We start from the raw sequence: 26459 nt of genomic DNA, 5'->3' as shown, positions 1-26459 counted from the left end.
GTGTTACTGATTTGTAAGACAGTGCACCCCAAACCATAACAGTGTGGTGCATGCGACCTGCTCTGAGTAGTCCTGATTGTGCCATTGCTGCTGCAGAGTTAAAGCTGTTGGGTTCCCAGCGCTCTAAACATGGGCTGTTAGCATAGCCTTGCTGCAGCTCTGGTTTGCTCCCCCTACCCGGAGATTAACTGAGTTTGTCCCCTTCATGCATGTCCATTTCTGAAAAGTGCAATGAAAGTGGTGGACTTCGTTGGAGAGAGAAGAGCTGCCAGGCAGGTTGTATCACAGAAATCAAATATACTCATTTATTTCTCTGTGTGTATGTAACATTTGGTCCTTTTTCATCCTCTGACGTTGGGTCCTTTACAGAAGAAACATTACACTAACAATGGATGAAAGGAAAGTGAGACTCAGAGGAGAGGAGTGCATTGTTTAGAGTCCTGAGCAGGTTGAAGTGTGAGCTGCAAATGCAGTTCTTATGTCCTGAAGCCTGACTGTGTGCTACACCCCATTGCATTGCAAGGTTGAAGTTTCTTGTAATGGCAAAATACGGTCCTGAAAAAACTGGCTGTCAAAGATCTTATTTGTTTAAACAAGGCTATGTGATTCCAGAATTCTCTCCCCTTTCATATGCTATAAACCACCTCCTCCGCCTCTCCTCTGAAATATGAATTTTGGAGTAATCCATCAAGAAAAAGAGAGACGGAGCCTTGATCCCTTGACTTCAGTTGAGCTGTGCAATTTATATCTACTGAGCATCTGGCTGTAGGGAAACCAAAAGCCCTTTTAATATTCTGCAGAGACTCTGGGTATACAAATGAGCGTGGGCTGTCAGAACTGAGAAATGGGGCTGAGATGCCAAGAGGTTTCTTTGCTGTTTTGTGCAAAACTCTGACCTGTGGCCCTGTGGTGAATGTTGGCTTGTTGTTTTTTGTGGTTTTTTTGACTCCCCTCAGTGCCACTGCAATAATTGTGCTGAAATCATTAGAGCCCCTTTGGTATAAAGCCGTTATCACGCCTTTCTTGTTAATCTCAATTTGAGTGAGGAGTTTGAAGACTTGTGGGGCTTTCAGTCTTGAGCAGCTGAAATATGCAACTATTTAATCATGAAATTATGCAAACGCTGCTTGAGCCCTGCAAAGCAGGAATGCCAAGTTAGCAAGGCACCTGAAGTCAGTCACTCACTGCTGTAAATTGCTTGTTGTAGGAGTGTATCCAGAGTGGAAGCTGCAGGCTTAGAGCCTGATGCTTCTTTGCAAAGCTGCAGTGCTAGAGGCGCTGGCTTCAGCCTTTAATCGAAGATTGGTCAAATGTATCAACCTTTGGATCAGGGTTAAGTGGGTCACTGCTGGCACAGGGTACATGACTTGTTATTTTCCGGCATGTGGAGTGTACCACATCTCTGATACATTAGACTTTTCTTTCCCTCCAGTTGCATTGCTTTACCGATGCATCTGCAGAGTGGGAATGGGAGGACAGGAAGGGAGAAGTGTGCTAGGACAGTAACAGTGAGAAATTGTGGAGACAGACTGGGTGTCACGCGATATGCTGGTACAGTCTCATGTTCGTTATCTCAATTATCTATCCTCCCTGCTGGAATATTTCTAAAACAAATCCTACCATGTGTTTTGAGGTTGGGCTTCACAGAGTGAAATCACAACTCCTTTTTCAGAGTTTAGATGGAAAAATACAAATCTGCCAACAAGGAATATGAGGGAAATAAACTGTCGTTCTGTGTAGCAACAAGTGATGAATTTCTGCAGATACAGAAAGCATTTGCTCCGGAGTTCCAGGTCAGAGAGTATGTGTATTTGCCCCAATGTTATATTCGTTACATGTGAAAAAATGATGTGAGATTCTCAAGCTCGTTTTAGTAAAGCAGACTGCTTTCACCCTGATCAGGAAATTCAACTTCACAGTCCCAGGCCTTGGAACCACCAGCCATCAGGATTAGACACTAAATACTTCAGTGCATAGTAGTCAGGGAAGACATTTATTAGCTTGATTTGTCACCACCATTCTCAGGCTTTCTGCAAGGATGGATAACGACCCCAGACCTTGAAGCAGCCTGGTCCCCAGTGTTTTGTGAGTGAGCTTTGAATGTAGTTTCTGTAACTGCAGTACTGAGCAGTCATCTCTGTGTTTGAAAGCATCATCCATCTGTTGGTTAGCTAACTAAATGTCACAAGGATTTGTTGGCAGGATGGCTTACCATAGTAAGAAGATCTTTTGCATTAGGACGTCCACTTCCTGGATTAGTTAAATGTCTTTTGGGTCCAGGCTAAGTACCTTGGGTGTGGATCTGGGTTTCCAGGTATTTCACGAAGGAAAGGATCAGAGTTCAAATTTAACTTGAGCTTAAGTAGTTCTCTTTCTGACCTGGGCTGTGTTTTCCATATGTTTCAGTAGGTATCACTGACATAAAGAAGATATTAGTACAAATCTCACCATGCAGTGGCATGTCTGCTTCCTCCCCTCTTCTGTCATTTTGTTCATTTAAATCTAAACTTTTGTGCAGCAAACGAAGCTGAGAGGGCTCTTTGAAACACTCTTCAAGAGCAGAGACGGCTGCTGGACTGGTGCTGTTTGTACACTCTGTCCGGCAGAGACAATCAGTGTATCCTCCCCCTGGGAGCTGGTTGATTCACCCCTGTGCAGAGGGGTACTACAAGCCCTTTTTATGAGCTGAGCTCTCCAAAGAGAGCTTAAATGATCAATCCAACTCAAATTATGCACGAAGATGGTTTTCAGACAGTTCAAGTCAGTCTCTCTAAACCTAGGGGAGTTTTTAATATGTGCAAGCCAGCAGAAGGGAGAATAGGACTCCATATTTTATTTGCTCTGTAACACATCTGGTACGCCTTTTGGCTCTTGGGAGCACTGGATTTATTCAGTCTTATCTTTCTGTGGGGATGTGCAAGATCAGAAGCATGAGGCCAGTTACATGCAGAACGTAATTCCCTGTTTTACACACCACAAGCAGATCTAGACCAAACAAGCCTCACCCATTTCCTTCCCTGTGGGACAGTGTGCTTATGGCACTTGCATATTCATGGGCCAATTCAAGCCAAAAAATACTGCCCAAGACCTATAGCAGAGAATAAAAATAAACAAATGTTATTTCCTACTGGGTAAAAAAAGTCCATGCCAGTATTAACCTGTGAGGAAATCCCTCAATCTAAGTGTTCCTGAACCATCAGGTGCTTTGTCTGCAAAATGTTGGGTATCGTGAGGTGGAAGCTCTATGTCTAGCTCCTTTGGGAAGCCACGGAGCTCCTCATAGAGGGTCAAGGAGAGAATTTCTTTGGAAGGTTTATGCAACAGGTGCTTGGTTGACATTAGCACTCAAGCAATCTTCTTAGACTGTAAATCACTAATGGGGAGCAGCCAGGCTTCCTGGCCCTCCAAGCCATGCGCTAAAATCTTTACATGGCTGAGAGCCGTCGGTACATACCATGTGCTTCATAAAACTGAAAAGTGTTTGCAGGTGAAGATTGGAGAGATTCCTTGGGGCTCCTTGTGCAAAAGGGGACAAAGCTTGCTGGGGAAGAAAGCTGAGGCCTAGGTGTCGGGATGATGTTTAGTCAGGCCAAAACCCATGTTCGCTCATTCCTTGCTACAGGTAGGCACTGGGTTTACTCAACATCCCCTGCATCAGTACAACCTCAGCCTGAGCTGCACCTGAATGGTCTATTAAGGGGCTCAAGAATTTTACAGGTCAACATCCCCAACCCTATGGAAATACCAGGATTAAATACTTCTTCCATGGCCAGTCTATGAAAGCTGGCTCTGCCCTTAAGGAGCCCAGAAATGCACACAGGGATGTATTTCTCCTTTGTGGGACGCAAGGTGGCAGCGATTCATCATCTGAATATCGATGTTTTTTTTCTCTGAAATACTTCATGCTGCAAGTAATTTTCCCTTTTTAAAAACTGTTGCGCTTCAGAAGTCGTGATAGGCGAGTGGTCCAGTCTGGAAAGCTTCTCCGAGAGCTGGGAGCAGGCAGTTCAACACTGCTGCAAAGTGCTGTGAAAGTGCCTTGTTGATTAAATCTCTGTTCAGGGCTTTATCCTCCTTCACTCACTTTAAAACTGCTGAAATGAAAACAGAGGAAAAGCAGCAGGCCTTCTGTTTAGATAAGTGGTGTCCTTTGTATCAAGCAATCATTTTAAACTGCACTCAGAGCCCATTATGTTAATGTTTGTTCTTGCTAAGGCATCCTGTCAAGACCCCTTTGGTGGTTGCTGCCTATCTGTTGCTTCTATGCAGCACAGTGAGATGGAAATGTCTTCGGGCTGCAGCTCCGGTCTGCATCAGCCCTGGGGTCTGTCTTGGATTTTCTTGCTGTCACTGAGACAGATGATTTGTTGTGGGAGTGGTAACAGGGCCTGGGAGTGCAGGGGTGGAGCAGGACTCCACAGAGATGGGCATTTTGTATATTTGTTGCTTTCCTTGGTATTTGATGTGGACAGTATAGGAGAGGGTACAGCAGATTGCTAAATGGAGTAGTGGTTGTGCAGCCTGGTGTCCTGTGAGGTGGGAGCATGTGCCACACCAACTTGCACCAGCAGCAGAACAAGCGTCTGCTGGTGACAACAGGTCATGCTGGTTGACACCATGAAAAGTTTAAAACTCATTTTTTGTTCATCTACCTTCTACCTATTGGGAACTTGGCTTCACAGTCTACCCCACTAAACATACCCAACACTAAACAAAGTCCATGTAACGTGGTTGTGGCTGTTATCTGTGCAATGGATTTGAATACTTATTTTACCCCCATAACTGATCTTGAATTACTTTTTTGTGTGCCTTGGATCAAAAAGGGATCAGGGTCTGCAGATTGAAAGCCATGGATTAAAATGCAAAGTATGTAGAAATTTTACATCGTTTTGTTGTGTTCTTTCTAGAATGCATGAACTGTACAAGACTAGCAGATATGACCGAGAGGCTAAACACACTGGAGGCCAAGGTAAGGACCTGCCTTTATTCTTCCATTTGGCAAAAATTTCCAAGAGTTGCTGGTGAAAAAGATGTCGAGTTGGCAGCCCTGGAGAGATCAGGTGTCTGTCCTTCTGTCCACAGCGAGGAACACGCTGTGGCCGTGGTTCTGCCCCAGGAACCGAGGGCAGCACTGCTGCGCACATGGGCATTGCTCACCTCTAGCCTAGCTCCTTCCACTTCCCATGCAGCTGCATCTCTGCCCCTCTTCTTCCCTCCAGCTGCTCAGCTCAGCTCCTCCTAAATAATGCTCAGACCTGAGAAATAACATGCCATGTGTTGCTATCAAGCTTATTGCTGTGTTTGCCTGGTACAAGCCTGCCCTCACACTGTGTCCACTTTGCCTCCGGCTGCCTGGCTTTCATGATGGACTCACTGGCTGCCATGCAGTGGTGCATTCGGGCCACGGTCACCACTGTCACATGTGTGCAGCTGCTAATAAACAATAAATAGCTCATTGCTCTCAGCTGGAACACGTTGGCTCAGGTTTTGCTTCAGAAACAGAGGGCAGACAGAGCTGTATGAAAAAATCTCTTGCCCTCAGCTGGTTGATAACATGGGGATGTAAAGCAGTGATTCCCCTGGCTCAGGAGAAAAGCACTCTGATTCTGGTCTCTCTCGCTAAAAATGCAAATGCCTTGTAGAAACCTTACCGACGTAGAGTGCATAACAGAGGAGTAACAGTATGTAGATTTTTCTAAGAACAGTTGTTCATTAGCCTGCTCTTCAAGTGCTATCCAGTCCTGCTTTTATATCCCTGTTCTGAAAGATGGGAGGCTTTCATGCATAGTTTAGTGGAGACAAATGTTAAGGGGAGACCTTCATGTTGTGGTTTTTTTTTTTCTGCAAATTGTTTTAATTTCTACCTACTGGGATTCAGATAAATTGTTCCAGTCTAGCAACAAAGCAGCTGAGTCAGTCATTCCCCTTTGATCTGTGGTCCCTCCTGTGACAGCCCAGTCCTGGCTGTTAGATATAGTGCTTTGGTCCCTTTAAGGCATGTGCTGCTGTTATTATTCATTAACTGATGGTTATCAATGACTTAAAAGAATTTGGGGAGAAACTTTTCTGGAGGAGGGGTGGTGGATGTGTGGTGGTTTTGAGGCCAGTGCATGATATTACGGTAATTTGGGAATTGTCTGTGCTGAAACGGAGTGAGCAATGTTGCCTGGAACTTCCTCAAAGCCTTCACAGTTACATTTCACTACATGAAAATGAAGAGGTGGGGGGAATGAAATTCTGGGGAGAAGAATTGTTCGAGTTAAAACAACTGTTGTGGTGCAAAGGACAAAGATGAGCTGGATTGTTTTTCCAAGCAGCGGGACCTGGCAGGTGGGTGTTCTTTGGCAGGGAGGAACTGGAGGCGTTTGGAGAGGAGAGGGGGACGGGTGACTGACCTCTGCGTGTGCAGTCCCAAATCCAAGAAAGACAAAAGACCAGCCTCAGAGAGACTTAAATCAGCCCTCCCATGGTCAGCCTGTAGCCAGCTGTACCTTCCTTTGCTTTCCAGGATTTTCTATATCTGGCTCACTGGAAAATGATAGACTGTCCTGACATCAGAGTGCCCATACTCTGCTGGCTTATGCTGCTCAGCACTTTTGTCAGGTAACAAAGCGTGAGAGGCTAATGACAACTTCAGCTGAGGCCCTGGCAGGACTTCGTGGAGGAAGAAGGAGGTCCTACCTACCCAAATCCCCTCAAGAAGTCTTAGCCCAAGAGTGAAACTGCACCCAGGTCAATGGGTTTGTCTTGCAGATATGAAGCTGGTTTAAATTGGGTGATATTCCCATCACCTGAAAGCAGTCTGCTCTCTGGTGTTGACACCAACTGCTAGCTGCCCATGGTACTTGGGAAGTGCTGTCTGCTTGCCTTCTGCACAGGACCTGTAGTGAAAGCAGAAGCACATTGTCTTCTACGCTAACCCAGGACATTTGTTGTGCAACAACTGGCATTTGTCTACTGACTGGCAAATCTGACATGCTGTCCTTAGGAAATGCTTCCTGTGTTGGCAGCCATCTGGTTGCAACCTGCTCTGCGTTCAGGAGGGAGCACTGAGTCATCATCAACATAGTGTTGATGGCTGAAGACTTCCTAGTCTTGCAAATGTTCCGATGTGAGGACAGTGAGGCAGATGCCTGCAAAGTTCAGTGCCAAGATGTAGCCAGCCAGACCCTGGAGATGACACTTGAAGGATTTTGGTACTGCCTCAGTCCCAGCCATAGCCAAGACCACACCTTCTGCCTTTTTGAGTGTGGGGCTTTGGGTAACTTGATTCTTGTCAGCTTTCGGTCTTGGGCACAGTGCATCCTGTCTCTGTTTTATTGTTGCACTGAGGCAATTTGTGTTGTCGCTGAGATGAGTTTCCTTCTGACTTTCCTATGCTCCCACAGAGACCTAAGTTGGGAGCAAAGCTCATCAAATAGTTTACTTTTACAGAGCAAAATGAGTTATTTCTTTCTATTGTGAAGTACTAAAGACCCTGTCTCTGCAAGGATGCCTTCTGCAGCACAGCCCAGCAATGTCATTATCAATCTTTTGGCTTCCACTTTGAAAAGCTGTGGGTGCTGTGCAAAAATTGACTGTGGCAATTAAATAGAGAGTGAAGCAGCATTACACAAATGCCAGTACCGTACACAAGAGAAATATGCTGAATCACACTTTTTTCCAAGGTTAATTTGAGTTCAGTTTGATCTATGTAGCAATGTAATGACCTCAGTTGTTGTTATTCAATAATAGCTACCTCCATTAAAAGGGTGCTTGCATTTGTTTAGTATTGTCCACATTCCTGCTCTGGATTTTGTAGAAGGATCCCTATTTTGCTGGATGACCTGGATATGAAGTTGTCTCTCAGCATTCCAAACTGTCTTCTTGTAACGTCTCATTTCACCACAACAGCCTGAAGCGGTTCAGAGGGAGGCAGGAGTAATGGGATGGGCACACACATCCCTTGCCAATGTTGGAGACTGATCTCCCCCTGATTTTTGCTGTCTTGTTCTGCAAAGGCAGATGTGGAAGTTCATCCTTCCTACAAGCAAAGATGGGTTTTCCTGCCACAGTCCTGCTTCTTCTGGAGACAGCTGAAGTTGAGGAGCTTTGCTGCTTTTCCTCTCTTGAATTTCAGCCCAGCATGACCATGATGAGCTCAGGGAATGGCAATGGGTAAGATCAGCTATCTCAGTGTAGCCAGTCAGCTTCAAGCAGGTAAGGCCACTGGCACCTGCTGTAAGGGCTTTAAGGCATGTAGAGCCTGTGTAGACTTATTATAAATTACTGCAAGGCCGAAGGGTGAGAGCAAATATGTGGAAAGCTACCTCTGAAGGCACTGTGGACCTGGGCAGATCAGTGCTGGGTGAGAAGTTTTGCTTTAACAGACTAGGTTAGGGACAAATGAAAAACAATCTCTTCCTCACACCTCTGCAATGGGGACCAGGAGCCAGGAGCCTTTCTTGGTTATGTTTGAGGATTTGTAAAATGCATGTTTGTCCTCCAGTGGCTGTGAAGGGCGAGTTAAAGAAACTTAAAAGAAATTTAAACTCAGCCATGGAAGAAGAGGCTACAAAACTGTGGTTTCTTCTTTCCCCACTCCTGTTCTGCAGGCTTTTATAGCTGTCCCCCTAAAAAATGGGGATATAACCAGAAATGGTCTCATCTTTCTTATTACAAGTATAAGTTGGTTCATCCAACTTGTAAGATCAGTGTCCAAATGAGGTAATAAAAGTAACCCTCTGATTTTTGTAATATGAGAGTTGGATCAGAAAGCGAGAAGCAAGAATAAACACAGAGCAAATGGAATGAAAAATGACTCATTATGGACCAGTTCTTATATAGCCCTTGGGGAGGAGAGACACCCTGAGACATGGCTGAACTGTGCAGCAGAACAAACTCTTCACGTGTGTCATGCTTTCCTTAACGCTGCTCTAGGTTGTCCTTGTGGGCTGTAGGAGATGTTTCTGCAGGAAAGGAGGTGAAGGGAGATGGAATCCAGTTCTACCCTGATCTCCCTTGTTTTGATTTACCCTGCCATCTCCCCAGGATGGAGTTGGCCTGTTCCATTTGTGTGATACCAGACGCATTTGGGTGCCAGAAATTTGAAAGCTTGACTGGTGGTGTTGAGCTTGAAATCTAAAGGCCATGGGAATCTACATCAGAGAGGATGTTGTTGCTCCTGGGGTCAAGGACAAGAAAGCGTGCAGGTTGGAAGAAAACTACCCCCTCCCCAAGCCCCAATGTGCCAAACCTTACTTCTCTCCCATGACATCTTACCTGATATCACTGCAGCACCCCCTGACCCTGCGGGGAGCCTCATTGGTGGGAGGACAGAATGAACCCTGCTTTTATTTCATACAAAAGGTTTCTCCTTAGCCCAGCACAGCTTCTTAGCGGGAAGAGAGTACAGCCCTTCCTTTCTGGATTTCCTGAGCCTGATGCTGCCCTCCTGTGTCACAAGACTACGTCTTGACAAACTCCACCGAAGCTCAAGAGAGCTGCAGTGTCGGGAGACACCAGCACTGCTGCCCACAGCAGGTAGTGCTAGCAGGAAAGCAGGCAGCTGCATAAAAATTTCTGCTCATTTTGTTCACCCAGTTTCTTTTAATAAACTCCACCACAGAGCTATGGGCAGTGCAGTATTAATCCCAGCTATTGGTTGGAGCTTGAGTGCAGCATTTGATCTGAGTTGATATAATCCAGTCTTATCTCCTGACACTGCTTTTGGGAAGTTTGTGGCATTTCACTTACAGCTTGAATGCAGGGAGATAACATTACATATCAAGTGTCTGATTGATTCACTGTGTGATTGATAAATGACATGCATATTTTTTGCATGAAAACAGTCCTTGTAATGTGATTCCCCACGCAGAAGATTCTGAAAGATTTTAAAGAAAATCTTTGTACTGTGCACAGAGTTTGATCAATACATTGCTATTTATATGAAATCACCCAATTTATTTAGAACAGACTACCCCACAGCACCTTCACTACCCTGTGTCTTTTGATTATGAAGCACCATTACTTGGAGTTTTAATGTAATCATTGTATGAAATGTTTCTATATTTTCCCCTTCTTACAAGCAGCTACGTGAAATACTGGCAGCTGTCTGGGATGTTTTATGGGGTTTGTCTTTTGTTTCTCTGACATGCAATAAAACAATTTCCTGCTGTAGTGGAGAAATATTTGGAGAACAGAAAATGTTTCATGGTACTGTGACATGGCTGAAAAATTGGGGTGGAAACCCCAGCTGCTTGGCTGTGAGGCTGCTGCTGGTTTTGGAGAGTGGACATCAGTGGCTGCTTGATATTTCAAGGACTTTCAGGGATTTTCTGTGTTGTGTATGTGATTGCCACCTGCAGTTACTTATTTTCCTTCTGTTCTGAACAAGAAGGTGGCTTACCTAATCTCTAAGGTTTCCTAATGACCCTGTGCAGAATCTGCTTCTCCAGGTCCAGTAATGCGTTGAATTTAAGGAGCATTTGGGCTGTTTCACAGGTAGCTGTATATTAACCGGCTTGTTTCTAGCAGCAATAACTTAAATCAATCCCTGTAAAATTTTTAATTTAATGCTGAGTTTCTGTAGGTCAGTTAATGTAACAAATGTCCCTGAGAAGAAAATGCAACTTCCTAACTGATTTTTACAAGGGTGAACCATGAACCAAAACTGGGTGGGCAAACCAAATTTTGTGTCAATGTTCATATCTGAACTTTGCATCTATCTCATTGGCCTTTTTCTAATCAGCACTAATCATGATTATGATTAGGACACTTGAGGCAGTTTAGGTACTGGCCTTTCTCTCATTTGGGCATGCTTCCGTCTTTCAGAATGACGGTTAAAATCGTTTTGTTCTCAAGTCTAGTAATTGTTGGATCTTATTTCTTATCACTGTTGGATTGGAGGAGCAATCTGTTCCCTACGACTGTTCCATGTGTTTGGCCAATGCTGTAAATCGTTTGCCAGAACCACAAAAAGTCTTTAAAGACCTCCTTTTCCACCATCCTCTCCCGCAAAGTCTTTTAGTTACAAGTTTGTCATTTTTAGTCAATTAGGTTTAATATTTTCATAAAATAACTTTGAAAAATTCTCTTCTATGACATGCAACTTAATTTGCCAAGCAAATCCTATGTCTACATTAGGAAATGCTTTTGGTGTGTTTAATACCTGGGAACATTGTTTACAATCTATTTTTTAAGAAAAATACTTTTGTGGACAGAAATTAGGTTTCATCAAGGGACGGATGTGAGGAGCCTAAGGGACGCAAGTGCTCACATCCTTTGGCAGTCCCGTGCCCAAACATGCAAACTTCCACTTGATTCTCAATCAGAAATTCTAGTGGAGCTTCATAAGGAAAGTATGATCATAAAAGAAAAATTACTTTGGGTCCTTTTTTTTCAGCTTGCACCAAGGTGAGCCAGGAAAGGACCAAGCCCTTTATCTTTTCCAGTTGTGCTGCTCTCTTCTTGCAGCTTTTCATTTAGAGTCCAGTGGAGGAGGAGAGCACACAAGGCATCTCAGCCTATTTGAGCTAGCTGACGTGAATCTCTCAGCCAGAGTTGAGGGCTCCTCACCTGGTGAGAAACAGAAAGCTGATCTCAAAGCCATTGCTGAGAACAGACGTTACTTTGTCAAGACTGAGTTCATCTCAGGCTGGCCTAGCTCCCCATCTGTAGCACTGCTACATCCCCAGCAGGTGACAAGCAATAAATTGGGCAGGGAAGAATGATGTGATTTTGAGTGTGGAAGGTTATAGCTTTGATGTATTTTTATCGGGTGTTTTAAAGTAATGATGGGGAATCTGATTTCACTCTGAGCTCCTTTGTGTACTTCACTCTGTGATGAGCTCTTAGCATGGCGTTGAAGGATTGCTGGATCCTTTCCACACCTAGCTTCTTCCCCTGGCTCTAACGCTTCAGGGTACCGGTGATGGCAGGCTGCATGGACTCACAGCAGCAAAGGTAAATCTCTAATGTGTAGCAATATCAGAGAAGCTCCCCAGGTGCTTCAGAGTGCAGTGACCTAGTAGAACCACTGCCAGTCCTTCCCTCACTGCTGGTCTCTCAAGCAAAGCCTCGACAGTCTGATGATCTGCTGAACACTGCCTGCGTTTCATCTAAACCAGTAGGCTACCCTGTGCTTTTGTGTCTTCTCTGCTCTGATTCCCCTCCCGAAGATACCTGCTGATGAAAGTCACTTTTTGCATCCTCTTTTTTGGAAATCCTGTAAGACTGAACAAAAACCCAAATACTTTTGCAGAAAGAGTGTGAATGTGCTACCTATGGATTGGCAGAAGCCTTTGGTCCTCATTTCTGTCTTCCATCCAATAGCTGATGACATAAACCTTACCTTTTGGTCTACTTTGGTCTACAAATTACATCAGCTATTGCTCCCTACATAATTTATCAACATAATGAAAACTCCTCCACATACTAATTATCTTGTCCCCTTTGGCCAAAGCCTCTAAGATGTAATAAGGATGAAGTTACCCAGGTTCTCACTGGGCACCTGGTTCATCAGATTTTAGTGGACACTTACTGAATGTCTTTTGGCTTTTGAAACCAAGCAATTGCATCTGTGTTAGAACCTTGCATTAACAGGTTTCATATTGCTACAGGAGAGATACCATTCTCCATCAGATTTTGTAAAACTCCCTGTTTAGCTCTCTGTCTTGATGAACGATTAAAAAACTCCTATATTTTGCCAAATAATTTGCTATAAAGAAAGATATGTCCAACAAGTTATGCAATTACCATTATTAATCAGCTTGTGTCTTTACAGGATCAAGGGAATCTTATTTTACACTGAAATTTTTAGCTGATGAGCTAGATTCATGCAGTTTCTTTCCCTCCTCTTTAGAGAGGGATGGTGGGGAGTTAATTCCACCAATGCTTCAAGAGACCAAATATCCCCTGTTTATTAATTAATAATATCCATCTGGATTATGTCAAATGATTCCCCCTGCATTTCCATGGATTTTTATCCAAAGAAAAAGCATTCTGAACCCTGTTGTATCAATTTTGAAATCTTTGGAAGCCCGGCTGTTCTTTCCTTGTTTCTAGCACCTACTAGTTACAGCACATCAGGAATGCGAGCAGCGGACAGATGATGGGAGGAGGCTGTGTTTGTGAAATCTTCTTTTGATGTGTGGAAACAACCAAATCAGGGTTCTTGAAAGCCACTACAAGCCAAAAAAAGTCCTCTGACACTGAACATCTCAAGAAGATGAAAACCTTCCTCCCGTTTCCATTGTCCCTGGCCTGAGCTCTTGATCTGACGCAAGAGATGTGGTATGTGTCTGAAGCTTAGAAAGTTTATGCTGGCAAATAGAAAAGGGGGAGGTGGGTTGAGTAAGCTGGGACTGAGCTTCAGGCACATAACACTAATGTCCCTGCTGAGGGCCCTACGCGTGAGTGGGCCCCACAGCGAAGAGTCAGGCTTTGAGCCATGGGAGAAGAGCAAGCGCCAGATCCTGTACAGAGGTGAGCCCAGCGGCTCTGCGGGACTCGAAAGGCCCTGGGGTGAGTTTTGCAGGCAATAACCTCTGCCGCTGGCGCTGGCCTGTGAGCTCCTTGGCCAGTGCAGTGCATCATCCCTCCTGCATTCCCTTCGTGTTCACACGCCATCTCCTACGTTGGGCCCGTCTCCCGCTGCGGTGTTGGCAGGAGATGCGGCCCCATTTCAGTTCTTTCCAGCTTTCTGACCCAGTTCAGCTGCATCTGAGAGGTGGGGTCTGGAAACCAGAGACAAGCCCTTGTGCCGGTGGAACCTCTGTTGCCAGAGGCTCCAGTTCAGCATGTCCATTTAGGCTCAGATTTGACTTTTTGCTTCCATATGTGCAAAAAGACAAAAGCCTGAGTGTTTTGCTGAGTCGAGGCCATCCTTCACCTTGTGCAACACAGCACAAGCTGGGGAGGAAGGGCCTTCATGTCTTCTGCAGGGATCTGCCCTCCTGACACCACAGGCAGCAACCACAAGCACTGCCCTTCAGCTAGTTGCTCTGGGTGGTTGGGCGACTAACGTTACCCATGGCATCAAGACAGATTTCATTTATGTGGTGGCATTAGGATGTTTTCTGCCTCCATTCTTCACAGAGGCATAACTTTTGCATTGGAAGTAGTAATAGCAACAGAGGTGGGCACTGCTTGCAAGGAGGACCTCCAATCAAAACCACACGTTCTTCTTCACTTGGTGTTATCCCTCTCTCTACCTCAACCTTATTGACTAGAAAATACCAAGACTTTAATACCGAGACTTTAATACATTGCACGTTTTGCTAATTTGCTTTCTGGCTGTGAGCCTCTGTGGTATCATTTTCCAGCAGTTTACTCAGAGGGCTAGAAACTTTCTTTTTTTGTTTAATGAAAGTGGGAATTCTCCTCGAGTCCCTTGACTACAGCAATGGCAGCCTTAAGAAAAACAGAACGTGACAGAAAATAGATGAATAGCTCCAGTGCTATTGCAATAATGCATAAGGACCCCGTTTGTGCTATGTGCTGTGCTAGCTTATGAGAGGACACTCCTTGTTGAAAGAACTGTGTATAGTTTGAGATTTTGAATGTGACTAAATCCCTTGTGCTTTTCCTTCTTTAGTTTGGCTCTGTGGATCTCATGGATGTGAGAGCTCTCTTCTTTCTACTTTATTTCTTTTGGGCACTTCTTCAGTCCTAATCATAAAAACTAGAATTTCTCAGCAATTTCAAGTCTGGAGACTTCCTGACCTCTATCATTTTCTGCCCAGGGAAAATAAACTTGTTACTATGGTTTGAGCCTTAATTACTGCTAAGTATAGATAGTCAATTTATAAAAGAGCATACTGGATTATTCTGTGCATGCCTTTAAATCTTTTACAGCGTTTATCAGCAGAGCGCTCATTTAAAACATGTTGTTTTAATGAAAAGGATACCGTTGCCACCGTTTTGTGTTGATTATGTGGTAACACGTTTTTATTATCACCCATAAAAATGATTTGGAGCTGTTCCACTCCAGATGCAACCTTCGGCAGAGCTGTGCTAGCGCTGCTTGTGCTGCCCGGGAGGGCCCCGGACCCCTGCAGTTTGCTGGTCTCTGACCATTGCTGCGATTGATTTAATATCACCTCTTCCCGCAACACTGCTGGGTTGCAGCAAAATACTGTCCAAGACAGTTCTTGTCGGTCCCTTCTTCACAGCAGGAGCATCCTAACCCTGCCCTGGCTGTAGCCCCTCTATCTTGCCACCTCCAGGATTAGTTTTGCCTCTGTTGGTGAGTACACTTTGGCAACATCCAGGTGTTTTGCTGGGGAAGCAAGAGGATAATATAATAGTATAAAGTGATTCAGAAAAGGTCTTCAATGCACATTTCAGTCCCATGTCAATGGGAATTAAGCACAATTATGGTAAGGCACATGTTAAGTGTTTGTTGAACTGATAGTGTATTTCCTTGAAAGTCTGACAAATAAATCAGAGAAGCACAGAAATGCAAGACACAGACTGAACCGAATCCTTCCTTGCCTAGCATCAGAGAAGCCTGCTGAATAGAAGCATTGTGACCTGATTCCTTTTTGCTTTCTTACTACTCAGAAAGCAAGATGCTAGATCCATGAATAAAGATACTAGCAATAAAGGAAGAGTTTTGCTTCTTTGCAACAGCTGAGGTTCAGTTCCTTTGCACTTAACCTAGCTCCCAGTTTAATTAGTTTCTCATTCACCCCTGTCAGGCCAGTACATTCTGCAGGAAGTTCATCATTTCTGGCGCTGCTGCAATACTGGCTCCCACCATGCCTTGTAATAAATAAGTGATAAACCTTGTAATAATTGCAAGTTAAAAACAAACAAGCAGAGCCAAGTCACTCTCGTTTATAATTGCAGTGTGACTTCATTATGTAAAGACAACACAGCATGTACAAGCTGAAACTTCTAGGGACTTAGTGGAAAGTTTGACCCCTATTATCTTTTATTTCCCTTATACCTAAATCAGCATTTGCTTAGGTGGTTTCCAAACAGGAAGAGACAGAGCTGTAACAAACCACAGTGTTGCACTCCTTGAACAATTTTCCTGTGTAGCTTTGTGCTTAGAAAGCAGACTTTGCTGGAGAAGCTGAATGCTTGGATCAAAACTCTTGTTCTGGAAACCTCAGCCCTGCTCCTGCCTCATGGGCATCCTGCATCCATCCTGAGCAGGCAGCTTTGCCGGGGATCGATCCAGTTGCCAGGTAAGTGGCAGGGTTGCTGCTGCATCCCAGGCATGGCTAATGCAGGGCTGCTGACTCTTTGGCTGCCCCACCAGGAAAGTGGGTGCTGCCCTTGGCTTCTATTTAGCTTCTGTCCAGCAACTGAGGTAAAATGCATTTGCAGAAGAGCACATGGGCTTGGCGCTCCAGGGCAGCGCTCCAATGGGTTAGGCTTTTTCAAAAGAAATCTGTAGACTACCTTGTTGTGCCATCCTTGCTTAGTGGCTAGGAAGGCAGGGGTTGAAGCATTTACATTTAAATAGAAAATTTTATTTTTTAAAAATTCCTAATTTTGTGAAAACTTTAATTAAAAATGTTGATTATAAAGTGCAATGAATGCTCCCCTGGGCTTCACTTCAGTGGAGTTTGTCAGTGGGCAGAGTCCACCTGGGTCCCCCATCCCTCTACTTCTTGTCGGCATTTAGGTTTTTGCAGCCATGTTAAAGACTAACTTCCAGTTTCATACAGGCCACCAGTGGCCACAGGAGCACAGCTTGATGAATAGCAGTCTAAATCATACAAAGAAAACGGGGTCACTTTGCCAAGGAGCTTAGGTTGTAAATGGCCCAAATAGCTCAGGGACGCACATTGGGATGTGGATTTATTTGAAGGTACTGTGTTTACAAGGTACAGAAACAGTTGTGAGTTTTAATAACATCCTATTACTTCTAAGTAGAGCTCTTTAAGGAAATTGCCTGCCTTTTTTTATTCGCTAAAAAATTAAAGTACTTCAGCTCTTTAAAAGCTTCATACTCTCCATCATCTTTAATTTGGTCAGAAATTGTGCTTTGACTTATAACCAGTACTTGTCCTGAGGCACCTTGGTTTGCTACCCTGGACATCCAGGGTACAGCCCTTCACCTCATACCACTCAGTAATTTCTGACCTTATGACTCTGGATTTGAAGACGTAACCTAGTAGTGAAGTGCTGTGTTCCCTGACACCAGCTCTGGTCCCTGGTTTCATGTTTCTTGCCAGGGAGACAAATCCATGTGAGGCCGAGTCTCTCTGGAAGCAATGAAGCCCTCTCCAAGGAGGATTTGTGCAGGACACTCTTGCAACTTAATACAGCAGCTTCCTATGCTAATTACTGCCACTTTCCAGAACATTAGAGCTTTAACACCAAAACCCTGTGGTCTGTGATGCAGAGTTATTCACAGCTCCTGCTGGCAAAGAGAGGAGTTTCGAGACCTCTTCAGGATTGAGACCATGTATGAAACCATCCCACTGACCTTGTTTGCCTTCCCCATGTCCCCTGTCTAGATCCTTCTGCTTGAGGCTGCGGAACGAAGCCCACCGTTGGAAAACAACCTGCCAATTGCTGGGACGACAGCCACATGGTATGATGATTTACTACCAGATGCCTTTCCCCTGCTGAATCCCGGGACTGTTCTGAGAAAAACAGTGGGATCTGTTGGTAAGCCTAACCTGCTCTTCACCAAATCGCCCCCCCTACATACACAATTCCTGTAGGGTAACTAAAAAGGAGGTTATGTCAGTCTGCTGTAGTATTGGAAGCTTCAGGGGAGAGGGGTTGGAGGGAAACATTGACAGCTCCTTCCCTCTGCTCTTTAAAGGAGAAGAGGGTTAAGATTTTCAGATGGGCAATTCCTCTTTTTTGTGGGCACGTTTGCTGCCGTGTGTTTGATCCAGCAGGAAGCCATTGATGGGAGCAGTCACACTTGGGCCACGTGGTGCTGTGTGATGAGTGCAGGGCGGGCAGCCTTGTTGGCATGAGTGGCTCCATGTCTGCGCTTTGCTTTGCACCCTCAGCAGGGACACCATAGCTTTAGTTTTTGCAAACACTCACTGCAGGATGGGATTGCTCTCAGCAGGAAAACCACCCTGCAGAGAGGCATTCTGAGAGATTTCAGCCTCTCTTTTAGGGCCAGAGTCAGCATTATTTAGCTCTAGAGACAGGGTTCTTCCACACCAGGGGCTGCTCCATCTAAAGGTTTAATGTTGCCTCTTGTCCCTCCCTCTCTGCCAAGCTGTGAACGCAGAGATGGTCGCATGCCAATACCCATGTGGACGCATGGATGAGGAAGGAATTCAGTCTTCTTCTTTGATCCCACCTCGAACCATCCTTTTAGCTGCAGCAAGCTGGGCACAATTTCCTCAGGGGCCCTTCCCACTGCCAGTGCAGGGATGAGGGTCACCCCTTGGCACAGAGGGACTTTCGGCTTTTCTCTCTGTGCCTCTGCTCCTCCTTGAGTTAAGCCAGTGCAGAGCAGGCATGTTCCTGGAAGAAAGCAGCTACGCGCAGAAACTAATGTATTAAGCTCCATTTTGCCAGCCTTAATGGCCTGTTGCTAGCCTTGATTTCTGTTGGCACAAGCATCTACTGAGAGCTGAATTCTGGTCTTGGGAAAGTTAGATTTCTGTTAACCTCAGGAGGGCCACTATGCCTGCCTGTGTGTTTCAGTGTACATATTTTAAGTCCAAAACCTGTGGATTTTGAGGCCTGGATAGATTGAAGCATTCTTGAGGAAACTCCAGAGAGCCATCGGGACCACAGAGGGACAATTCATACTCACCTACTGAACGCTGAATGCAGTGTTTCCCCATCAGGTAGTGGTGCGGGGAGGTAGAGGACTGGGGTGTAGGGGTAATTCTTGGTTTTATTAGGAGGAAAAACTTTCCCATGAATAGCAACATCAGTTGCAGTCTGCATTATATTTTTTAAATTTACCATAAACACAATGGGCTGTTTTATGATCCCTCTTGTGGCATGAAAAAAAAATACACTCATAAGAAAATCTCCCTCTGAGCCCACTTGGCTAGACAGATCCCCACGCATTGAATTTCCTTGACCTTGGCATTCTCATTTCAAGATCCCTGCTCTCTGCTTCCAAAGCCCTGTCTGTCAGTTGCTTTGCTCACTCCCAGAGCAGTTCTTTAGTTCTTTATCCTCTATAGAGCCTACTTTCCTTTTTAATTTATTTTTTTTTGGTCCAAGCAGTTTATTATGGCAGCCCTTCATGAGTGCAGCAGACTTGGAGCAACCAACATAGACCAGATGTCGTCCATGTTTATAATTTGACAGGATGCCACAACATGGAGGGAGGTTCACTAACAATATGTTCTGCAAAGTATTTTCAGAACCACAGTGATGGCTGCCAGGAACTGAATTAAAGCAGTTTCCCCCAGTGTCCATTATATACTCATTCTGCCTTCTCCATGTCATTTATTTTTGCTGTCACAGTATCTCTGCACCTGCACTTCATTGTACTAAAGTCAATCCAGTAAAAGTACTGATGACTCTGTCCCTTCCGCTCAAAGTCCTCTCCTCTCAGAGGCTCTGTACACATGAAATCTTCTCTCACTCAGCAAGTAGCAGTGAATGCCACTCACCCAGACAGTGATGCAAAACAGGACAGATCTCCTGTAGCACTTCGCATCAGGCTGACTCCACAGTCCAGTATCAGCACCCTCCACCCCTGCAGTAAATCCAGGAGGTAGCTAGTGATCACCTCCAAAAAAGAGGTGATGTTGTCTGAGCTTTATGTGAGTCTGTCTTGTCAGCCAGACTTCCAGGCTGTGTGCACAGCCAGCTGCATGCGTTACAGCCCTACCTGCATGCTACCAGGTGTAGTCCTTGCTCACTGTTACCCTTTATTTTTCTAGCCTTGGTTTATTTAGCCTAGTGTGGAATAACAACTCTAGCATAATACCTGGGAATCAGGCATGCACTGGACCATTTCAGGTCAGGACAGTGCTTTTCAGCAATTAGAATTAATCTGTTAAGTTGCTTATTGACATGCTTATTAGCCTGCCCAAGCCCCTACCTGAGCTCTGTGGGCTTCAAATGCTTGCTCTAAGTGGGGATGTTTCGAGGATCTGGGTCCACATTTGGCTTCATTCCCTGCCCACACCAGTTTCTATCTACAATTCAGAGCCAGCCAAAAAAATGCATTGCGGATTTTGGTGAAATGGAAGGAATTTCACGCAGTTGGTTTAGGATGTTGGGGGACTGCCCATTTTGCATGATTTCAACACTGTACTGTGACTCGTTGCTCAAAGCTGGTCTCAGGTTCACTTACAGAGATTGTAGACCTCAGGACATCTTTCAACAAGTGTGATATTAGAGTAGGTGGAAGTCAAACCTGAGTGTCCTATGTGGTTTGGGTTGTGGAAAGCTAAGGCTCTGTCCCTCCCGTCTCCTTCCCCAGAGTTTTTTGTGAAACATTGCCTACCCTGCCCTGCTTCTATTTTTTCAGCCAAAGCAAATCCAAATTCTAGCTTGCGTGCCGCCCAGTTTCTCAACCGGATGGACTAAGGGCAGAACGTTGGTGCCTAATACAAAGATGGTTGGTATGGACTAGATGCTTTGAGTGGTGGGAGTGTTTCTGGATGACCTTATAGCTCTGGGTTGGCTGACACCTCTCCAGGCTGAAGTCCAGGAAAACTTGCTACTGTTTATTAGGGTAGTTATTTCTTCTGTGAGTGACAGGGCTGAGAATAGACAATCATTTAAAAGCAATCAAAGCTGTTGAGACAGCTGCACCGCTGGCCTTTCTGATCAGCTTGTTAATCAACAGGATACATTTTACTGAGGATTAAGAAAATATATATACTCTGGCTGAGCCACTTGGCAGCAAGAGACCTAATTTTTGGTTTTGTTGGTTTTTTTTTTGTTTTGTTTTGTTTTTTACCCTGACCCTGTTAACTAGAGCCTAAAGGACACAGAGGTGCGGAGGAGCAGCTAATACCACAGGGTAAGTCAATAGTTTCTGCTGTTTCCTCTTTCAAAGCACAAAATGTTGCTGTGCTGCATCCTGTTACATGATAGGTCCCAAAAATCAGAAGGGTCCTGTGGCCAGGAGTCCTCAGTGACAGATATAGAGAGACTGGGTTTCTTCTTTGGGTTTTATCTGATCGTGGGCTGCTCTGGTTAGAGAGGTGAAATGCCAGCTTTATCATCTTAGAGACTCTCAGTTTCCCCAGCACACAAAGGATGGAAAGCACTGCCTGATGGAGAGGCAGTTCACTGGAGGACACGTGGCTAGAGCAAGCAGGGCATGTGCTGAGTGATGCTTCCATTAAAAAATAAAACCACTGTTATTATCTTACTGCTATTGCCTGCCAGGGGCACCAAGAGATGCTGGTGATAGTCAGGGCAACGTTTTGCTAAGCTCCTTACAAAGAGAATACCCTACTCCTGTATAGAGAAAACCTTGGGGAAGGAAAGGGAACAGATGGTGTGCTGCAGGTTAATGACAGGGCCAGGAAGAAAATCCAGGTCTCTCTATGTCTGATTTGGTCTCCAGCAGTAGAATACTCATCCTCTGCCTTCCCTCCTCCCCAGCCCCCTCCCATGGCTTTTTCTTTCATGTTTTTGGAGGATAAATACTTGCCGTGGGCTTCAACTCTCTGAAAGCAATGCCACTGCAGCAGAGCTGATTCATGCCAGCTGAAGATTTGGCCTATTCATTTCCCTCCCCTTTTTCCCCCGAATCCTTCCCTCTTTCTTTTCCCTTTTGCACTTGTCTCTTTTATGCTGGTAACACCATTTGTCACCAGTATGAGCATTTGCCTGACACATTACTCAGTGCTGCTTCTCCTAGTCTTTCCTTTAGCGCTTTCCACCTTCGGGGAAGGAAGTGCCAGTTTCTTTAAAGCTCCACTGCAGCAGTGTGATTGAGGATGCTAGCAGCAAATGATTGCTCTTGGTCTGCAGGAGTTCACAGGATTGAGTTATGAAGGTTGAACTGAAGGATTGAGGCTGATTTATACAAGTGAGGAAATGTTTTGACCCACACTCAGCAGCTCAGTGTGTTGTGCTTGCAAAACAGTGTTTCTGCTGTTCTTCCTTGTATGCTGGAAAGAATTTGCTGCAATGAAGTTTCAGGTGCATTGGAGGTTTTTGGTAGTGGGGGAGAAGCTGTTTGCAGTGCTGTGAACAAATGCTCTTGCTCTTTTAAATGGGCTCCTGATCACCTGCCTGAGCTTGCCAAGTACAGCATCCACTGTTGGGTGAGATCCATTAAAGGAGCCCTTCTATTCACAGAAAAGTCTGTAGTTTGTGTCCTGTGGACAAACAAATTGATCAAAATTAAAACCTTACCTTAATTCCTTGTTCAATACTCATATTAAATGAGATCTTTATTGATGACTGAATAAAAGTACAGGCACACACTCCTACACAAAGCCTTTGAAAAATCTCATTTCTTCAGTCTGCCCAGTTTCACCATGGATTAGAGATGGTAGATTTCATTTTTGTAAGAAAAAATAATTTGGACATCTCTTCAGAATGGCAAAAAAAGAAGAGAGGAAGGGGAATCTTTCAAGGGGGTCTAATATTTGGGAGTTATTGCATTGTTCTGAGAAATGCAGAGAGTTTGGATGAATGTCTGGGGGGACAAGGTTTTGTGCCCCAGGTGGGCTGTCACACACCTCGAGTGGGAACCTGTGAGCCTTGGTTTTTATTATGTAGCCCTGTTCCCTTTGGTACCAGCTGTGAAGGTGTTAGTTGGTCAGCTTGTTTCCTTTCTTCCTTCCCTCCCTCTATTCCTGTCCATTCTTCTGCACCACCGACATGCAGCAGGTTCTCCTGGCACTGCTCTTGAACGGTCCAGTACCTTTTTTGAGACCAGGGAAGGGGAAGGACATTGCTTAAGAATTTATCAAAACCTAACTTGTACTCTGCTGAGCTATGGTCATATGTAATATACAGACTAAAACTTGAAATCTGAGTGCACTGAACTTTGGATTCAGACAGGTCTTCCTCTGGCTTTGTAGCTTGCATCTGCCACTGCTTTCAAATACTCAAAGGCCTTTGGTAGCCCAGAGACCAGGAACCTCTGACTCTCTTGGCTCTGACAGTTAATGCCTTTGTTGTAACCATTCACCACTTAATCTGAGTAGACAGACTTACTCAGCCACCTCTCCAAGGTATTAAAGGCTTCACTGATGTTTGCACAGTATTTAAGTGTCTTTCCAAAGGAGCTACTACTTTTGTGAGCCAAAGACGCACAGTGTTTTTCTGAAAAACACTATAAAATTGCCAAGTGTTGTTATTATTTTGATAGTCTAAAGAAGACAACATTAAGATTTTATTTAGTGTCATCAGAAATAGTCACTTTCAGATTACAAATGCTGCCTGCACCTTTCGTAGGCTTACTGGGGTCTGAGTGGACTTTCCAAGAAGCATCCTGCTGGGCTGTAATTATTGTGTTACTGGTATTTCCAGATGGGTTTGCTCAGCACCCTGTTCATTAATATAAATTAGTAACATCTAGTTACTTCAAAAGTGTGGGTGCATTAATTTCAGTTTGGGATGAAAAATCCTTGTGCACAGCATGGTACACTTGTCAGATGAATGAAAACAGGAAAAAACAGGGAAACATCTTTGATGCACAGTCTCTGGGTGGTATGTATATATCAGCCAGAGCAAGTGGGAGACAGAGTTGGATTTGCTTTTGCAAATATATGTTGTGTATTTTGATACAATGGGACTACCACGGAACTGACATGTGTGTCTGGATGAAGCTAGCAAAGGAGTGCTTGAGGGACCAGCCAGACCCTGCCCAGAGCCATTCAGACCTTGGGAAGGGGACAGTGTGGGCTCAGTTTAGCTTTGAACAGCACATCTCAGCTGGAGGTACGCATCCTGCTGACTTTTTGGGGTGGGCCTTGTGCGTGGGGACATGCTTGTTTCTTTAAAGATTCTTTAAAGATTGGAGGAAGAAGAGGAGAAGAGAGGTCCAGTCTGGATCTTCTGCCCTACGTACCAGCCAGCTCTTGCCACCAGTACCACCCTGTCTGTACCATCTCTGCAAAGCTGCATTGCTCCTCCTTGCATCTTTGAGTCCTTCTCCTCTGGTTTCTAGGGTGCTAAAGACCTTCTGACCTCAGCAGTGTCCTAACCTCCAACTAATTTCCTTTCTGAATGTTTTCAGGGCTGCCAGGACAGGTTGGTCCTCCAGGCCCAGTCGGACCAACTGGTCTTCCAGGACCACCAGGACCAAAAGGAGAGAAGGGACAACCCGGTGAGAGGGGCCCTGCAGGGCCACCAGGTAAGTCCTGGAGGAGGACAGTGCTACCATGATAGGAGATATTTCACCTTATACAAATTATCTGTGAAAACAGATCATAAAAGGCTGGACACACAAGATGTTGAGCAGTGAGTCCCCCGGGCACTGAAATCAGCCAGCAGCTCTCAGAGCGGGCAACCACCTGCATGAGCAATGACAGTCCCTGGGATTTCCTGTGGAGCTGGACAGAGCTCATCCCAGAAAACTGCAGAGCAGTATCATGTTTCCCCATCTTGCTCAGGAGCTGTACAAAACAGTCTCTGATCTGTCAGCCTTTGGATAAGAGCATTCCCTGTTTAACCCTCTTGCTGTGTGCCTGTTCTAACTCCCTTTTTTCTCCACCATTTGTGTCAAGCTGTCAGATGCCAGGATGTCAAACTAATGATGCTTTTGTATGTTAAGGGAAAAGGTTATGAGGCCATTCTTTCAGAGTACACTCCATTTCTGAGTTAGGAGACTTTCGTCATCCCCAAAATGTTCCTAAATCTTTTGATGAAACCGATACTACACAATAGGTGCCAGACCTCAGGCTCTGTGCTTTGTATGCATCTAAAAGGCTGTGACTTGTAAATCTGAGCTCAGGAAAGATTTGAAACTTGGAGAGTGCCTTAAATGTGAGAGCGGCCCTGAACGCTTTTTGGCATTTTCTGGCAACCTGTCAATGGCTAAAGTCTGGCCAAGGATGTGTCTGGCTTTTGGTTTCTCAGTTTGCAATGAGAGCCTTCCAGCCCCACAGGAAGCTGAAAGGGTCTGCTGCTGGACTGACTGGGCTTCTGTTGTTCTTTCTGTGCTTTCCTGGCAGTGAGGTGACATACAGGTGTGTAGATGGATGGGAAGAGAAAGAGTGGCACTTGATTTCATGCCTTTCTGCCTTTAGTTTCTTGCTCAGCCTCAGGGAGGAGGCAGATTTTACTCTTTCAGGAATTAAGCTTTGCTGCACCTTTGAGCCAAGTAAGTCTATTTGCTTTGCAGAGGAAGATGCTAAAGGCAAATAATGGAAAATTAGGAAGCTGTTCCTATTTCCTCCCGCACATCTAATTCCCAGAATTACAGATCAGGACAAAAATCCTTTGTCTTCTTAATGCCTTTTTACATGGTAGCATCATTAGCATGTCTTCAAATGCACTAACACATCCTCTGCTGCCTCTGTACAGGACTGTTGGGACCTCAAGGACCGAGAGGACTTCCAGGAGAAACTGGGATCCCAGGTCCCCCAGGTCCTCCAGGGCCACCAGCCACCCCAAGCCTCCCTCTTACCTTCCAACAAGGGGTTCTCTACTCGCTTCAGCCTACAGCTGAAAAAGAAAGTAAGTTTCCTCCTTGGTTCCCTTTTTTTTCTGGTACACCAGCAGAGTGGGCAGGCATGGAGCAGCTCAGCTCTTCCTCTCACCTCCTTGCCAGGCTCTGCCAGGGCCCTGCCTTCCCCAGGAGCAGCTAGACAATCTGCCTCCATTGTGTGGGTCTCTTGGAAGTTCCTGTTCAAGATGAAACACGGAAGACTTAGAAGGTAGAGGGGTTCACCTCTCCAAAATGAGAAAATAAGTCACTGCTCTTCTAAAACCATCAGTGAGAACAGGGTTTGGGGGATTTATGGTTGTTCCCTATGCCTGGTTTTCTGGGTTCATCATAGCTTTGAGGAGGCAACTTGGTGTCCTTTAAGCTTCTATCATAAGTAGCTGCTGTGAAGAGGGTCTCTAGTGAAATGACAGGTCAAGCTGTAGCATCACGAGAGACATGTGGGTAGAGAAAACAGCAGTCTGGCCGATTAGGTGCTGGTGCAACGAAACTGTGCTGTTGAGAGACCTCTTGGTGCCGCTGTTGCAGTGTTACAGGGCTCAGGGTTGCTCAGAAATGAGTAAGTACCAAAGGTTTGCAACTCTGGAATTATATAATGTAACAAGGACATCTGTTAAATGCGACTCTTCTCCTGCCCCCGCAGATGTGTCTTCCACCTGTGTTTCTGGTGCATCAACATTATCCCACATCCATGCAAAACACAGAATTATGGACTAGAAAGCCCAGACCAAGACCGGGATTTATCCCTTACCTGTAACTGGAGGGTCAAGGTTTCTTTGAGCCTACAGTGATTAAAATATATTTATTTGATTTGTGCTGTGCATGGCGAGAAAAGGCTTTCTAGGAAAGGCACATCATGCACTTTTATCTGAGTGCTCTCAAATTTGGGCTTGATTCTTCTGGTCCAGTCTTGTATAGCTGGCATCTAATAATG

General features: G+C 45.0%; 2 protein-coding genes across 2 annotated transcripts in view; one reads left to right on the top strand and one right to left on the bottom strand.

Moving 5' to 3' along the window:
* RABEP1 (rabaptin, RAB GTPase binding effector protein 1) overlaps positions 1-26459 on the bottom strand; it is an 847425-nt gene that overhangs the window by 224359 nt on the left and 596607 nt on the right. The window lies entirely within an intron of this gene.
* COL26A1 (collagen type XXVI alpha 1 chain) overlaps positions 1-26459 on the top strand; it is a 176405-nt gene that overhangs the window by 130362 nt on the left and 19584 nt on the right. The window contains exons 4-7 of the mRNA XM_049802443.1: positions 4908-4969; positions 17457-17606; positions 24109-24211; positions 25384-25536. Coding sequence (XP_049658400.1) covers positions 4908-4969; positions 17457-17606; positions 24109-24211; positions 25384-25536 — 468 coding nt within the window. The remainder of the gene's footprint in view (positions 1-4907; positions 4970-17456; positions 17607-24108; positions 24212-25383; positions 25537-26459) is intronic.

The sequence above is a fragment of the Accipiter gentilis genome, chromosome 6, assembly GCF_929443795.1.
Source record: "Accipiter gentilis chromosome 6, bAccGen1.1, whole genome shotgun sequence".
Taxonomy (NCBI): Eukaryota; Metazoa; Chordata; class Aves; order Accipitriformes; family Accipitridae; genus Astur; species Astur gentilis.
The sequence above is the reverse complement of the archived record's forward strand: the minus strand, read 5'-3'. Positions and strand labels throughout refer to the sequence as shown.